General features: G+C 35.8%; 1 protein-coding gene across 7 annotated transcripts in view; it reads right to left on the reverse strand.

Annotated features, from left to right (window-relative positions):
- Positions 1-3089: 3089 nt before the first annotated feature.
- Znf326 (zinc finger protein 326) overlaps positions 3090-15806 on the reverse strand; it is a 38855-nt gene continuing 26138 nt past the window's right edge. For 5 of the 7 annotated variants that reach the window (XM_023720303.1, XM_023720304.1, XM_023720306.1 and 2 more), the window contains 4 exons: positions 14823-14919; positions 12441-12571; positions 10827-10922; positions 3632-4244 (listed from right to left, as the gene is read on the reverse strand). In XM_023720303.1, coding sequence (XP_023576071.1) covers positions 3900-4244; positions 10827-10922; positions 12441-12571; positions 14823-14919 — 669 coding nt within the window. In that variant the 3' untranslated portion in view covers positions 3632-3899. Of the gene's footprint in view, positions 4245-10826; positions 10923-12440; positions 12572-14822; positions 14920-15806 lie in introns of all 7 variants that reach the window. The other 2 variants (XM_004635741.3, XM_023720307.1) reach the window with 1 other exon arrangement.

Raw genomic sequence — 15806 nt, forward strand, 5'->3', positions numbered from 1 at the left:
TACTTTTTTCTGCATTGTTTCTCCAAGAATTATCTTTTTAAATTTGGCTCCTCTTTCATGTTGCTGTTTTACTGAAGTGCTGCTGTTTCCCAGTTGTATATTTCTGTTTGTAAACAAGAGCCTATGGGTCAGTACACCTTTTCTGCAAAGTTAGGCTTTGAAATCAAACGCAGGATCTTTCACATGCTCTTTTCTCCACAGCCCTTGAAAAACATAAAATTTACACAAATACACTAGTGAAAAGTCTGCAGGTGCAGTTCTCTAACCACTAAGCTTCTAACACATGGGACACTGCCACAATTTGATGTTAATTACATATATACACAATTACACATTCCATATATGCTGAGTCTTTCTTTGGCAGGCAGCAAGGTATTTAGGTGTTTATGGCTCTAGTTTAGAGGAATTCTATGTCCCTAGACACTGGACTAACTAGTGCATTTTTTAAAACCTGGCTTACCACACACTATAGCGACCTACTCCTTAATTATCGTCTATATGCACTGGTTAGTTCCTCAGCTCTCTTGGTTCCACTATGACTTTATCAATTGTTTTCTATCTTCTAGAAATAAATCACAGCATCCTTGTTTTCCAGTGTGGTCATTAATTTATTATTGTAATTTTTATCATTTTTTTCTGTAATTAAATACAATTTTGGCAAATAGCAACTGAAAGATCTAGAACTCTCCTAAACTCCTATTTTATATGTAAGATAACTAGGCTGCTTATACTTCCCTTTAATAGATGCCAAATCTAGGTGTTGTAGCACACACCTGTAAACCCAACACTTTAAGAAGCTGAGGCAAGAAGATTCCAAGTTCAAGTATCGGCTGCACAACTAAGTAACACCCTGTCTAATGAAAAGAAAGTACAGGGGCTGGGGAGATGGCTCAGTAGAGTAAGCACTTCCCTGGCAAGCGCAAGGGCCTGAGTTCAATCCCCAGCTCCGCAAAAAAAAAAAAAAAGAAAAAGAAAAAAAGAAAAGAAAAGAAAGTACAGATGCTAAATTTTAATCAAAATTGTGCTTGTAGTTAATACCACTCAATTCTGTACATTCAAAACTGGTTAAAGTGGTAAGTGTATTTTATCACCAAAAATGTCTCCTTATGTTCAAAACAAAGACAATTTTACAGGCAAAACAAATGTTAAATAATATAGTATATAAGATAACATACAATAAAGTACTGTTTTCTAGGTATATATAAAGATGGTCATTTGAAAATAAACCACTTAAGAATAGATCATCTATCAGTCTGTGTTCTCTCTTTGAATATGTAGATATAAACAAAAACAATCCTCAGATATGTTTCAACATACACGATCAACATTTGCTTTTGTGGGTTTTTTTTTCTGTGCTCATGTATAAAACAGTTTGTTATACAAGAGAACTACTAGTCCTATTACCAAATTTACAACAAATATTTTTAAATGTTTTTTAAAAAGCTAAATTTGGATCTGGTGTAGATCATTCCAATGCTTTCATGAAACATTACAGAGAATCCTTTAAAGTTTACTTACAAAAGGGCAGAAAGCTCCTGTTTTCATAAGAATCATAGGCACCAAACATTTTCTGCAAGCCTTATTAATGCTACAACCACTACTACCTCCAGAATCACTTGGACCCTCATTAAAAATACACCACTTCCAAACAATAAACTTTGGTCAATCTGGAGTACAGCCCGCAAATCCTCACTTTTATAAAAATTTACACAGATCATAAGTAAATTTCTTCAGTTATTAAATTACATGTCTCATTTTTAATAAAGAAATAATCATTGGAAAACAAGTTGAAAGGTTATTAAAGAATATCCTTATTACAAAAGCAAGGAAGATATAAACATTAAAGATCACAAAAATTAATCTGCTTGTAGACTGGACTAAAAATCTACAAAGTATCCAATGGAATCAATTTCTGAATTAAGCACAGTAATAAAATATACTTTATTAACGCCTTACAAATAAAATAATCTTTATAAAGAATTATGTTTTCCCTAAAAGTTTCTTAGTTGATCTTTCCTCTCATTCTAAAACATTCACCTAGAAGCTGTTAAACAGGATCCCTGTTATCCAGGACTCTTTCCAAGTTTCATTTCTTAATCAGGCTATCAGTGATATTCTACTTAAAAACCCCAATGTAGTGCCAAAAGAAACAAATACTAATAAAATCCAGAGAAACCTGGTATTTTTTACCTTTGCCTTTCCACAAGTACTTTAAAATATAGGTGAAAAATAAGGTTGATCAAGTTCAATTATTCTTAAAATTTAAACTCTCAAGCAAAAAAAGCTTTCTGCTAACTAAACAGATACCTAGATAGGAACCAAATTTTAGTCTTCAATTAATCTCTTATATGGGTCCAAATCACTCAACCAGATTTTTTTCCAGCTTAAAAGTAATCAAGGGGGCCCGCCCCTTAGCTCAGTTCTTTAAGTGGCTGCTTCAACAAAGCAGTCAGGTTCAGGTTGCTGTAGTTCGATCCCCACAACTCAAGCCAGCCAAACAAGCCCTGAGGGCATTCGGAGCAAAAAAAAAAAAAAATCCTTATTAAAAGTAATCAAAAATTAATTTAAAAGAAAAAAGGTAATCAAACCTAGGACACTATTTTTTAAAAAATGGTCCAGAAAAAAATCTCATTTAAGCCTTGTTTTATACTACAAAAAAAAGAAAAAATGAACTGATGAATACCCACACATTCGTTCATTCCATACTTTTATTACTTAATATACCCATACTTTTATACACCTAATGCCTTAAACTTCTGAAGAGCTAATTTTAAGGAAATAAAGTCCTTCCTTAAAACAGGACAGAGTAAAGATTCAAACAGCACTGACCTTTGACCTCATACTTTGAAGACTCAAGATTTATAAAAGCACTGCTTTCTAGGCATACAGAAAGATGGCCATTTGAAAATAAATGACTTAAGAATAGATCATCAATCAGTCTCGTGTTCTCTCATTGAATATGCAGATACAGAAGCCATAAAAAAATTAGAAAAAAATATTCCAAAGAATAATTCTTCTTTAAAAAACAAAAGACTTGCCGCTTGGTTATTCAGGCACAGACATTAACAGAAGAACTAACAACCATGGAAAACAATATATTCAAATGCATTTTCAGGAAGATTCCAAGATTTGACACAGGCACAAGGAAAAACAAAGACAAGTATAAACAAGGTCAATTATAGACTGACCTCTATTTGAAATGTGCTTAAAAATATAGTTCAGTTACACTTCTTAAAAATAATGATGGAGAAAAATTTTTTAATTCAGGTCTTCTCAATCATTTGGAAATACCTTTGAGTTGAATTCATACATTAAGGCAAATAATGATCTGAAGTATTCATTTAATCAACTGTTTAATTTGAATTGCTATCTCGGGGAGAAAGTTGGTTAAAAAAATTATTGCTACAAAGGAAAACATACACAAAAAAGTCTTTAGGCTATCTTAACACAAATTACTAATCAATGTCCAAAATGGTTAAAAAAAAAATACAGAGAACAAAATACTTGCCCAATTTATCTTTTCTAGGGTAAATATTCCAAACTCAATGCATACTTGAAAATTCACTCAAGAGCAGCATCCAAGTTCAAATGATTAGTATAGATATACTAACAATATACATCCATTATCCTTAACACCAATAAGGTAATAAAAATTAAGCTTAAAAATTATACAAACAATTTATTGGATCTTCTAAGTTTGGTAGCTATAAAAACTAAACTAAAAATAGTATTACCTCCATTTTATTAAACAAATGCAAAACATTTAGAAATTATATAAAACAATTTCAGTGTGTGGAATGCATGCAACATGGGTATTAATTCATTAATTTAAGCTATTAAAACTCTTACCCCCTTTCATAATAGGACAGAAACTTAAAGCTCCTTCTCAGTCTAATATATTAATTTTCTTCAGGGTGCTCACTAGGAAAGTCAGCAGGCTCTTCCTTTGCCACTTCCTCCTCCCCTTCTCCCTCAGTGCCCATGACACCCCCCTCTGCTCCCTCTTCCCCCACTGGCTCTCCTCCCTCTTCTTCTCCCTCCACTCCTCCACCTTCTCCCACTTCCTCCACTTCCTCTACTTCCTCCACTTCCTCTGCTTCCTCTGCTTCTCCCCCTTCCTCTACTTCTTCCTCCTCTTCATCTTCCTCCTCTTCAATAGGCTCATCAATCTTTTCTTCATCCTCTTCATCACCTTCTATTTGCTGGTCCTGAGAATGATCTTGATTTTCAAAGGGGTTCTCACCCTAAAAACATTGAAAAATAGCTTTTTAAGTGAGCACACTCATTTTGGCATCAGTGAATTTTTTATTTATTCTGTCATGAAAACCAAATACCATCTGAGGTTTTTTCACCTATGACAAATTCAATAAATAATTACTGAGCGCCTACTTTATACCATTTGGATATATAATTTCCTGAAGTCATCATGTACTACTCCATACACTGTAATACTTAAAAACTAGAGTATTTAAAAGCTGTATTTTCTTCTCAACTGAATTTCTAAAATCATACATAAAAAACAAATATGTGGATTTTGGTAGAAATAAAACAGGTGAGACAAAGATTTGTATTCTACTTAATTCCACAACTATTCAATGTACTTTTTTTTTTTTTAATGTATTTGGTACAGGGTCTCACTACACAGCTCAGACTCATAGGGATCCTCCTGTTTACAGCCTCTCCAGTGCTGGGATTACGGGCATGTGCCACCATGCCCAGTTTTCAGTGGCTGGCTCACCGCACCTGGGGGTGGGGTCAGCAAGGATGTGAGAACCAGGATCAAGTCCCTGGCCCCTGTGCTTGTCTAAGCAGGCACTTAGTCTGCTGAGCTATCTCGCCAGCCCTATTCAATGCATTATTATTGTAGGATCTCTTTAAACCTTAAATAGAGGTACCTTGTTTTACCTATTAAGATACTATATACCCACTTAAAAAAAAATGACATTTCCTTCAGAAAATATCACAAGTAAAATTTTAATAACTATTTATCTTCTGCCTCCAATCTCATAAATCAGATCATGCAAGATTATACTAATATAGTAAGAACTAAAGAAGCAGTACAAAGTTAATGAATGGGTGAGTCTTAAGACTGATGCCATTCTTTAAAATGACAGATAGAAATGTGCAGTATATAATGGAGTAGTAAGAGAAGCAATGCTGAAGTTACAGGTACAGCTCACAGGTACAGTGCATGCATAGGAAGCTCAGTGTTTAGTCCCTTATACCAAAAGAAAAAGCGGAGGAGAGGGAGAAAGAAAAGGAAGGCAAAGGGGAGGAAGAAGAAAAAGGTAAAATATCTGCCAAAACAGAGTTTCAAGAATAAGTCATATCTGAGGCCAACCAGATAGCTCAGCAGATTAAAGGGCTTGCTTAGGCAGATGCAGGGGCCGGGAGTTCAATCCTGGCCTGCAGTGCCAGCCACAACCCTGGGGCGCACTGAGACAGCGATTGAGACTGGGCGTGGTGATGCACGCCTGTAATCCCAGCACTTGGAAGGCTGAAAAACAGAAAGGATCACTATGAGTTTGATCTGTGTAGTATGACCCTGTACTAAATACAGTATTTTTTTAATTTTATTGAGAATTAAATATGAATGAGACAGTTTCAAAGCTGATTAATACGACAGTTTCGATAATCAATACGTTGTACACTGTTATCTTCTTAGTGGCTATCCATACTACAAGCAGCAGACAGGATATCCTGTCCAAATACTATTAGCACACCTCTTTCTTCTCACTGAATTAAGCAAAAGTAGCTGTATATCTATCCTATTTTGTATATATAAATACAAAATGATCTTTCCTTTGTATCCCCTTTTTTTCTTGTTTAGTTCTGTCAGAGGTGAATATTCTATTGGCATCTAAATACTATAGGTGTTTGAATTCAGCTATAAACAATCCAACTCTGGCTAGCAGTCTATATTAGTGGGTTATCCTCAGAAGTTATTGACTTGAGCCTTTTACAGCTCATCATATTAATATGACTTTACTTTGTATACCTCGTTTTTATACTTTTCTGCTAGATGGTTAAGACCAAGATAAAGACCGATACAGCATGACTTTACTTTGCATACCTCGTTTTTATACTTTTCTGCTAGCTGGTTAAGACCAAGATAAAGCAAGACCGATACAGCAAGAAATGTAACTTTTTTATCTGATAAGGTCAGTCAAGTACCCTCAGGATTTATCCTGTAGCCCTGTACCGCACTTTGTAGATCCTTTGTCAGTGTCAGCCATGTGGATGAGTCACGGCCATTGCTTGACCAATTTGCTCTCTGTGAAAGCCTGAGAGAATGTTTTTTCTCTCCATGTGACTCTCCCTAGGCACCATCAATCACATTCCTCTGTGGCTCCATAATCTTCTTGATCAGAAAATTTGGAGCGCAACTGAGTTACATGTTGTTACAGTCCAGGTTCTCCTATGTCCCGAGTCTTCACTGACCTTGAAAGGCTAGGGCCAAAATGGTGGCTGACCTTGCAGCCCCTCCTTTACTCCAATTTTGAATTGCTAACTTAGGTTGTTAACCCTCCAGAAGAGAAACTTATTATTAACACGCAATATATGCAGTTCAGTTTACCCTGGTTCCCCATTCTAAGATTTCAACTTAGTCAAGTACTAGAGTTCTTGCTAAAAACACTAAGTTCCTTTCCTTTTTTTTTTTTTCCTTTTGTAATTCTTTTTAAAAATCTTTTTATTTCGTACAGAGTCTCACTGTGCAGCTCAGACTCATAGTGATCCTCCTGTTTTCAGCCTCCCCAGTGCGGGGATTATAGGCATGTGCCACCTCATCTGGTTTCAGTGGCCAGCACAGCATGGGGAAGGTATAGCATGTGGTACCAAAGACTGAACCAAGGTCCTTATGCTTGCCAGGCAGGTGCTTACACTGCTGAGCTATCTCCCCAGCCCAAAACACCAATTTCTGAATCAATCTCAGATCTCCTAAGTCAAAATTCCCACGGCAAAAGTCTGGTAACCTATATATTTAAAAAGCATTTCAGGCAATATTGATATTGAAATTTTGAGAAACCCTATCATTTATTTATTTATTTATTTATTTTGGTATTTTGGGGAAGCATCTACAGGATGTTCAGGGTCTCACTGCTAGATCAGACTCCTAGTGATCTAACTGGTTACAGCCTCCTAAGAACTGGGATTACAGGCGTGTGCCACCATGCCCAATCTCAACTGCTGTCTCAGCATGCTCTGGGGTCAGGTCCAGCATGGCAGGCCCAAAGATCAAACCCCCAGCCCCTGTGCCTGCTTCCAGGCGCTTCAATCCACTGAGCTATTTGGCTGGCCCTGAGAAACCCTATCAGATGGTCTGAAAAAAGGGCCTTGGCATTTTTTTTTTTCTTTTTTTTAAACAAACCCCTGTGTTGATGAGGGCTTTCAGCAAATTGCAGCTACTGAGAAACTTTGCTATGTTCGAAACCCCAACTCCATATTTCTATAAGCAAGAAAGAATGAATAAAATCAACTATAGGTAGAATAGTGCAAGACACTGGTTAAGAATTTTTGAAAGAAAAAAAAAAACAAGAATTTTTGAAAAGCAGCATTATATATTGAAAGGATGACCATGAATATCCAGGACAGGTAATGATGATAAAATAAGATGATATAACTGAAAAATTAGAAGAAGCTGATGATATGATTATCTTAATAGGGACAAATTTAAAAGGCTATTTTGGGGCTGGGGAGATAACTCAGTGATCTAAGCACCTGCCTGGCAAGCATAAGGACCTGGATTCAATCCCAGGTATCACATCCCATGCTGGCCCCACACCATGCTGGCTACCAGTCTCAGCACTGGGAAGGCTGAGACAGGGGGATCACTACGAGTCCTAGCTGCATAGTGAGACCCTATACCAAATAAATAAATAAATAAATTTATTTTTAAAAATAAAAGGGTATTTTGTCAGACTAAGAGCACTTGAAAGTAGAGTTTTAAGCCATGAACTGAGCTGTCTACCAACAAAGAATGTTCTGGAGAATGACAACAGGAAACAGAGCAAACAAATGTTAAAGAAAGGTAAGTCACTAAATAATGCTACCCCTGAGCTTCTGGAAAGTGAACTGGCAGGTAAATCACCAGGATCTTGCTGTACTGGAGATTCTCACACAGGACACCTTCATGTGACCTGGAATTCTGCATTCTAATGTGTGTGCTCCAGAGACTGTATTCAGAGTAATGGGGTCCAGGAGGTGCTCTCTCCAGTTTAGGTGTTTCTTCTACTCACATGAGCAAGGCTTCCCACTGCATAGAGAATCCATGATGTACCTGAAAATGCTCCATAAAAACTGTAATCTGTGTCAAGCTTGGAAGCACACACCTAAAATCCCAAGGAGGCTGATGCAGAAGGACTACGAGTTAATGCTCAACCTAAGCAACTTAGCCACTTAGCGAGACCCTGCGTCAAAATTTAAAATAAAAAGTACTGGGTCTGCAGCTTAGTACAAAAGCCCTGGGTTCAATACCCATCTCTGCCCCACCCTCCATCTAACTTGCTCCTTTTTTGTATTTTAGGGAAGGGCCTACAGGTGTTAAGGACTTGTAGTGATCCACCTGTTTACAGCCTCCCAAGTGCTGGGATAACTTGTTCCTTAAAACTTATAGAAACCACCATCTTCTCTAGACTTTAACCCTCAATTTTTCCTAATGTAGCTATTGTCTATTTAGTAAGGGCCTTTTTCATGCCATATCTGCCAAAAGTTGTACCTCAAGTCAAAGTTGCACTAATATTTTAAAAATTATGTCAATAATACAGTAAACAATGACAAGTACAATTAATAAAACAGAAACAAATCCATAAGAAACAAGCCAAAAACAATGAAATTATTCAGCTTGGAAGTTACTTGACTGAGGGTATACTTAATGATCATTAAATATATACCAGGTTCTTCAGAGTTTTGTATTAAAGAGCACAATTATCTATAAAATAAACTTTTATCTATAAAATAAACTGATGCAAATAACAGGACTTCTATGAATCTTCCAACATAACAGTTCTCTTCAACGCAGAATCATTTTAAACTATGTATTTTAAGAGCTCAAAAATCTCTACAACCTATTTCTATTATCTTCCTGAAAAAATTGTAATTCATATTTGTTTAGTAGGTATACACAATAAACTTTAGATAAAGTCAGGAAAGTCAGGCATGATAGTACACCTAAGGGCCAGCCAAAGAGCTCAGCAGATTAAAGTGCCTGCAAGCAGGCACAGGCAGGCCAGGGGTTCAATCCCCAGGCCTGCCTGTGCTGGCCCCACCCCAGGGTGTGCTGAGCCAGCAATTGAGACTAGGGGTAGTGGCACACCCCTGTAATCCCAGCTCTTGGGAGGCTGTAAACAGGCAGATCACTACAAGTCCAATACACTTCAGTTTCCTAGTAGTAAGAAGCAAACTTTTCTCCTAGCCTCGTCATACTCTGTAGAAACTTATCTGACTTCCTGCTTCCCCTCTTAACTTTTATCCACAGTAGAAAGAACAGCTAACCAAGTAGTATGCTAAAAAAAAAAAAAAAAAAACACTGGACATGCAAGACTCAATCCCTTTTGGGTACCCTCTGGGTCTTCCTACCAACAGAAAGGATACACTATTTTAGTCTACTATATGCCATGTCAACTAGGGGAAGGCTACACTGATTCAGCTGGGTCAGTAACAGAAGCTGGGGGAATATAAATCTAACTCATTAGTGAAACACAGATCTTAGTAACTACATATGGAAGACAAGGTATGATCCAAAAATACGGTGAATGTTTAACTTTTTAAAAAAACATATTATAGCAAAAGATGTATTGCCTTTAAGTCTCGCAAAACACTCCTTGGTTTGAACATACTTATCCCATCATTCTTGCTACTTTCTGAAGCAGGTGTGGAAGTCTTTTGTCATGTCTTTAATTATGGGGTGCTCTATTCATCAATAGATTCATCCACCTGTGAGTTCGATGGGTGGTGGGTGAAAGTGCTTTGGGGAGGTGGAGCCCGGGGTCAGGTGTGACCTGAAATGGTGTATCTTCTAATCTCCTTCCCAAACGCCTTACTTCTGTTTCCTAGGAGAGCAGCTTCCTCATCAGCAGATGCTACCATTCATGTCTGTCTCAGAGCCAGCTAACTAGGAACTGAAACTGAACCAAAATAAAACTCTCTTCCTCTAGGTTGGGGATGTCAGGTATTTTGTTCCAGCATTATTGAAAATGACTAAGTTGCACTATCATAGCTGCCTTGATGTCTTGAATCAATTCAGAATATTTACCTTTCACAGTCATTTTAACTTTGAGGAAGAATGAGAAGTCTCCCAGTCCAAGATTCAGTGAATAAGGTGGATCAGGAGACAAACTAATGCTTTTAAGTGACTGCTTTTCCAGTGAATGGCACTTGAAAGTAGCAGTCAACAAATATCAAAAAGATACTCAAAAGAGAACTTCTATATCTCTTCAAGAAAGTGGCAAGAACAATGTGATGTGTGTCTGAAACAAGCAAGAGTACTTTCCTGTAATAGCTTTTATTTTAAAACTTTCACTGTGTACTTTACTTTGATCACCCCTTGTATTCTCCTAGTCACATTTATTAAAACCAAGGATAAAGCTGACATTTTTCAACTTTTGTCCAACTCTATGTAAAGAACAAATCATTTTCTACTCCTCTACAATCCCAACAATTTGAGAAAAATGTTTTAACTATATACAACACATTAAATCTCTTTCTCTTTTTATGCCTTGCTAAACTGCTATCACAACACTATCACACTATATTTAAATATCCCAATAAATTATATCTTTTTTTTCAATATTATAGGATTTTTTAAAAAGTTTGGCCCTCAACCTTACCTTAACAAAACGTTCATACCGAGCCTTTACTATTGGATTATTTAAAATGCTTGTAGCAGTCAAGACACTCTCTCTTTTTATTTGTTCCTTATAAGCCTGTGAAAAACAGAGTACAATGAGGGTACCAGGAAGCCATGCCATAAAAAGTTTATATAATTAAAATATTTTAGCTCAAATCCTCTGTTACATGATTCTTTTTACAGCAAATTAAACTACTGAGTAACACCAGCTATTGAGACCACAATCTAAATCATGTATGGATTAAAACAATGAAGATCCACAAGCTAATCAATTTAAATAAAAACACATTAAATAAATATCACAATTCTAGATCTACTACTGATACAGTTGCTTCCTGTTTCTTTTATTCTATATATACCTCCTCAGCCTCAAATATTAATGTTCATTCATGCTACCAAAGTAATTTTTCTTACTTCAAGAGAAGTAGTCTCTCTAGATTAGTCACCATTAGACTATATTCTACATAGGTAATAATATAGAACAGCTAGCTGCTAAACAGGTATCTAGGAAAAAGATAAGTATTAAGAAAAGACTATATTCTCAAAGCACCTAAATAAATCTAATTTAGATGCACTTTTTTGGGGGGGGGTGGTTACTGGGGATTGAACTCAGGACCTTACGCTTTCCAGGGAGGCGCTTATGGCACTGAACTATCTCCCCAAGAAATCTAATTCAAATGAAGCTCACTTCAATACAAAATATAAAATTAAGAAGTATCTTCTACTTAAAACTTAATGCTTTGCTACCATTTGAGGTTTGTGGGCTTGTTTCGCTTTCTGGATTTTTTTTTTTTTTTTTTTTTTTTTTTTTTTTGAGTAGTGCTAAGGATTGAACTCAGGGACTCTGCACAGAGCTATATACACCCCTGGAACCGTTTGTTTGTTTGTTTGTTTGTTTGTTTGTTTGTTTGTGACAATGCCTTGCTAAACTGCTAAACTGCCCAGGATGACCTCAAACTTGCAATCCTCCTAACTCAGTCACCTAGAGAATGAGAATTATAGGTAATGCACAACCATCCCCAGCTACTATTTGAATCTTTAAATCTGCTTTTCAAATTAAATAACTTCCCACAACATAAACATGTTATTTGTAATAAATATGACTAAATAAGCTAGCAAATAGAAATATGACAATAAAAAAGTATTTTCAAAGCTATTCTCAAAAAAAAAATCTAATAGATGGCAGTAATACTTTCCAAATTCATTTTTTTCTCTGGCCATTAGAAAAAAGTATTAAATCTTTTTTGTTCTAAAACACATGTTTACAAAACCATCTGGTACCAATTTTAAAAATAATAATGCACATCAGTGACAACTATGAATTCCTAAACAGTTACTATTACCAGGTTTTACTGTAACTAGATTTATTTTCTTCTCTAACACATTACTGAATCAAGATTCAAACTCAAGAGAGTACTGCTCCAGAACCCACAACTTAATCATAACAAAACACTGCCTCTCTGCGCACACCTAGCTACTCAGATTTGAGATGAATAGGACTATGTGCTGGCTGGTAGACAAGAAACAATGGTAAAAGGGTGATAAAAGATTGATGGATGTTTCCAAAATTTTTTTAAGAAAACTCAAAACGTACCTGCTTCCCTTTGATATGATCAGGAGATTTTAAGTGCTGTTGAACTGAACTATGTAAAGCTGGGATATACACACTGCAAGCACTGCAATGGACAGTCTCTACTTTCATCATGTGATCATCAGCAGTAACACCTATTAAAGAAATGATCCATATACTCTTATTTCTGACTAAGATTTTACTACTTAGTTTTCATATTTATACTCCTAAAACAAAGAATCAGAGTATATAGGTTTATGTTGAATTCACCTAACAGTCATAAATCCGCATATAGATTTTTAAAATTATAGGTAACTGGTTAAAATTATAAGGTCTGATTCCACTGTATCAACTCATGCTATGAGGTTTGGTCTACCTTCCAAAAAAATAATAGAAAGGAAAAAATGTTGATTTTGTATTAAAATAAGAATATCCGGACTATAAATTTAAGTGTGTAGGAAAAGGAGAAATGATGTCAAAATTTTATGTTGGATCTTGAAAATGATTACCGGAGCTTATTAAATGCAAAAGTTTAAATACATTACAAGGCATGGAAGCATGTAAAAGAAAATAGCACTTTCTGGGAACTGAAAGTAATTCAGTTTCTCAAGGCAGAGCATAAATTGGAGACTTCAGTTATAAAGAGCATCATACCTAGGAATATGAACTTTATTCTGTAGATGATAGGAAGCCACTGAAATTTCTTGAAGTAATGAGACCATGTGGTAGAATCAGAAATGAGACTAGAAGAAAACTAATTAGAAAAATATTACAATTGTCAAGAGAACAGAAAAAGATTTGAACAAATGCAATATTTGAGATTTTAAAAAAGTAAATTGGAAAAAAAATTTAAAAAAAATAAAAAAGCAAATTGGTAAATATTTTACAAATGAAAATGACAGGACAAAAATGCTACAAATACAGTGAGAGAAAAATTCCTTGGATACCTTCAATATTTTTGGCTTTGGTGTGTGTGAGGCTACTTTTCAAGATAAATGGAAGAGATATCTGTGAATTTTTGTTTTCTTTGCAGGATGGGGCATGCCAGAGGACATAAATAGTTACACTGATTTTGTGTAACCATTGAAAAGATGTCAACAGGTAGTTGAAATCAATGAAACTACAGTTCACAAGACAGATCTGTGCTAGAAATACAGATGTATATGTATCTGATAGATATAAAGTGGTAAGTACATGAGTTCATCAGGAAGAAGCACAAAGGAGATTAACAATAGTTAATGGGCCGGCCAACTGGCTCTGAGAATTAAAGAACCCCCGCCCCCGCCCCTCCCCCTCTTCCCTCAAGGCACAGTGAGATGGCAATTGAAACTAGGCTTGGTAGCATGTGCCTATAATCCCAGCTCTTGGGAGGCTGTAAACAGGTGGATCAAAAGAGTCCGATCTAGTAGTGAGACTCTGAACACCCTGTTGACCCATCCCTAAAAATACCAAAAAAGAAAATGATAAACATTAAATCAGAGACAAACAAAAGGAAGGTGAAACAATAGAGTTAAGGACAGAGTACTAGGTAGACAGCCAAATTCTAAATGCCTACTGAGAGAAAAAATACAAAAGAAATAATGAGAGAATAAAAAGACCTTTAGGCCACTGAGGTGCCAAGATAGAAACCAAGGGAAAAAGTAGGAATGTAGTGAAAGCAGCTACCACGAAGACGATTCAAACAAACCTACAGAAGTTAATGTTCATAACTTCTGTCTGAACAGCTTCAATAGCTGATGTCAGAAAGTAGCCTAATGATGGCATAAAATGGGAGATGAAGAAGTAAAAGCCAGTGTGGACTATATTTAAACATGATTTCTGGGCTTGAGGTATGCTATTAGTGCTTCCCTAGAAACTCAGCTGTTTCTTTATTCTTTTATTTATTTATTTATGTTGGTTGTTTAAAAAGGAAAAAGGGCCGGGGAGATGGCTCAGTAGAATAAGCGCTTACCTGGCAAGCGCAATGGCCTGAGTTCAATTCCCAGTCCGCCAAAAAGAAAAAAAAAAAGGACAAGTTGCAGAAGAACTATCATTTTTTTGTACCTTTTATTGTTTTTGTTTTTTAAAATGTTTTTAGGCTTTAAAGGTAGATTCAAAAGGCAGATTCAAAAGAATAATCAGGCAAGCGCTTATTCTACTAAAAAATGGTAAAGTTCAAATTTAAATTTGAGAAGGAAGTATTTTTCATGAAATTTCTTCCAAATTGAAGTGCGAAGGCAGTAAGTGCAGGTAGTAGTGATAAATGTGTAACCACGGAAATAGGACATCAAAAGGTTCATTTCTCATGACCCACTTGGCACTACATTACATAGAACTGGATACTTTATTACTCTGGGAGGTATCATCTATATTGAAACAGATCATGACATATAAAATATACATGTAAATTTCTGCAAGTCCATTTACCTTCCATAACATCTTTTTCAATTACTTTGATTTCTGTTTGATTATTTGTTTGTTGCTTACGAATGGATGTTTTCTTGAATTTATTCACCATACATTCCTAGAAAATACAAAGAAACCAAATAGTTTTCAATGAACACTCAGTATTTGCTTAGCAAATGTTCATCCGGTGGAAAACAAAATATCTACGATATAAGAACTATAATCTCTTCTCAAGGAACTTAAACTTTAGTTGAAATGTAATCATAAAATACTAGGAAACTACAAAAAGTTCTAACTTTTCAAAATATATTTTAGGTAAAGAGAAAAATAAATGGGCCAGGGAGATGACTCAGTAGAATAAGCACTTCACTGGCAAGTGCAAGGGCCTAAGCTTAATCCCCAGTACTGCAAAAAGAAAAAACAAGCAGAGTTGAAATGCTGAAAAGGTCTTTTCAGATAGATGGATATTTATATCATAAATGACAGAAGACCTAAATATTGAAAAACTTTTAGTTAGGGAACACAATTTTACAAGGATATAGCATTCCAAATGATAACTGTATTTCTAACCTCCCAGTCATGTCATCTCCCCTACCAAAACTATTTTTATATAAATTAGTTGTCTAGTTCAAGTTCTCTTCTTTTAGCATTCCTGGTCCTAACATCCTTCACTTTTCCAAGCCCCTGGAGTACATCTGCCTTCTTGGCATTTCCACTCAAATGTACCATTTGTTTATCTGTGAATGTGTTCTATAAGGTCTGTGGTCTTCAGTGTATGACACAACACATTCCATAGATATTAAAGAAAAACTCCTCGAATTGATGGTCACATATGACAATACAATGGACACTGAAAACAAAGCATGCTACCTGGATTTGAATTCAGACTCTGCTGCTTACTGTCAGGGGCAACTAGCTGCACTGATCTTTCAATCATAATAAAATGAAGCTCAAGTGAAATAATGAATTGAAGTTCTCAACACAATGTAAGGTATACAATAGATG

This window comes from Octodon degus, unplaced genomic scaffold (assembly GCF_000260255.1).
Source record: "Octodon degus isolate 3935 unplaced genomic scaffold, OctDeg1.0 scaffold00074, whole genome shotgun sequence".
Taxonomy (NCBI): domain Eukaryota; kingdom Metazoa; phylum Chordata; class Mammalia; order Rodentia; family Octodontidae; genus Octodon; species Octodon degus.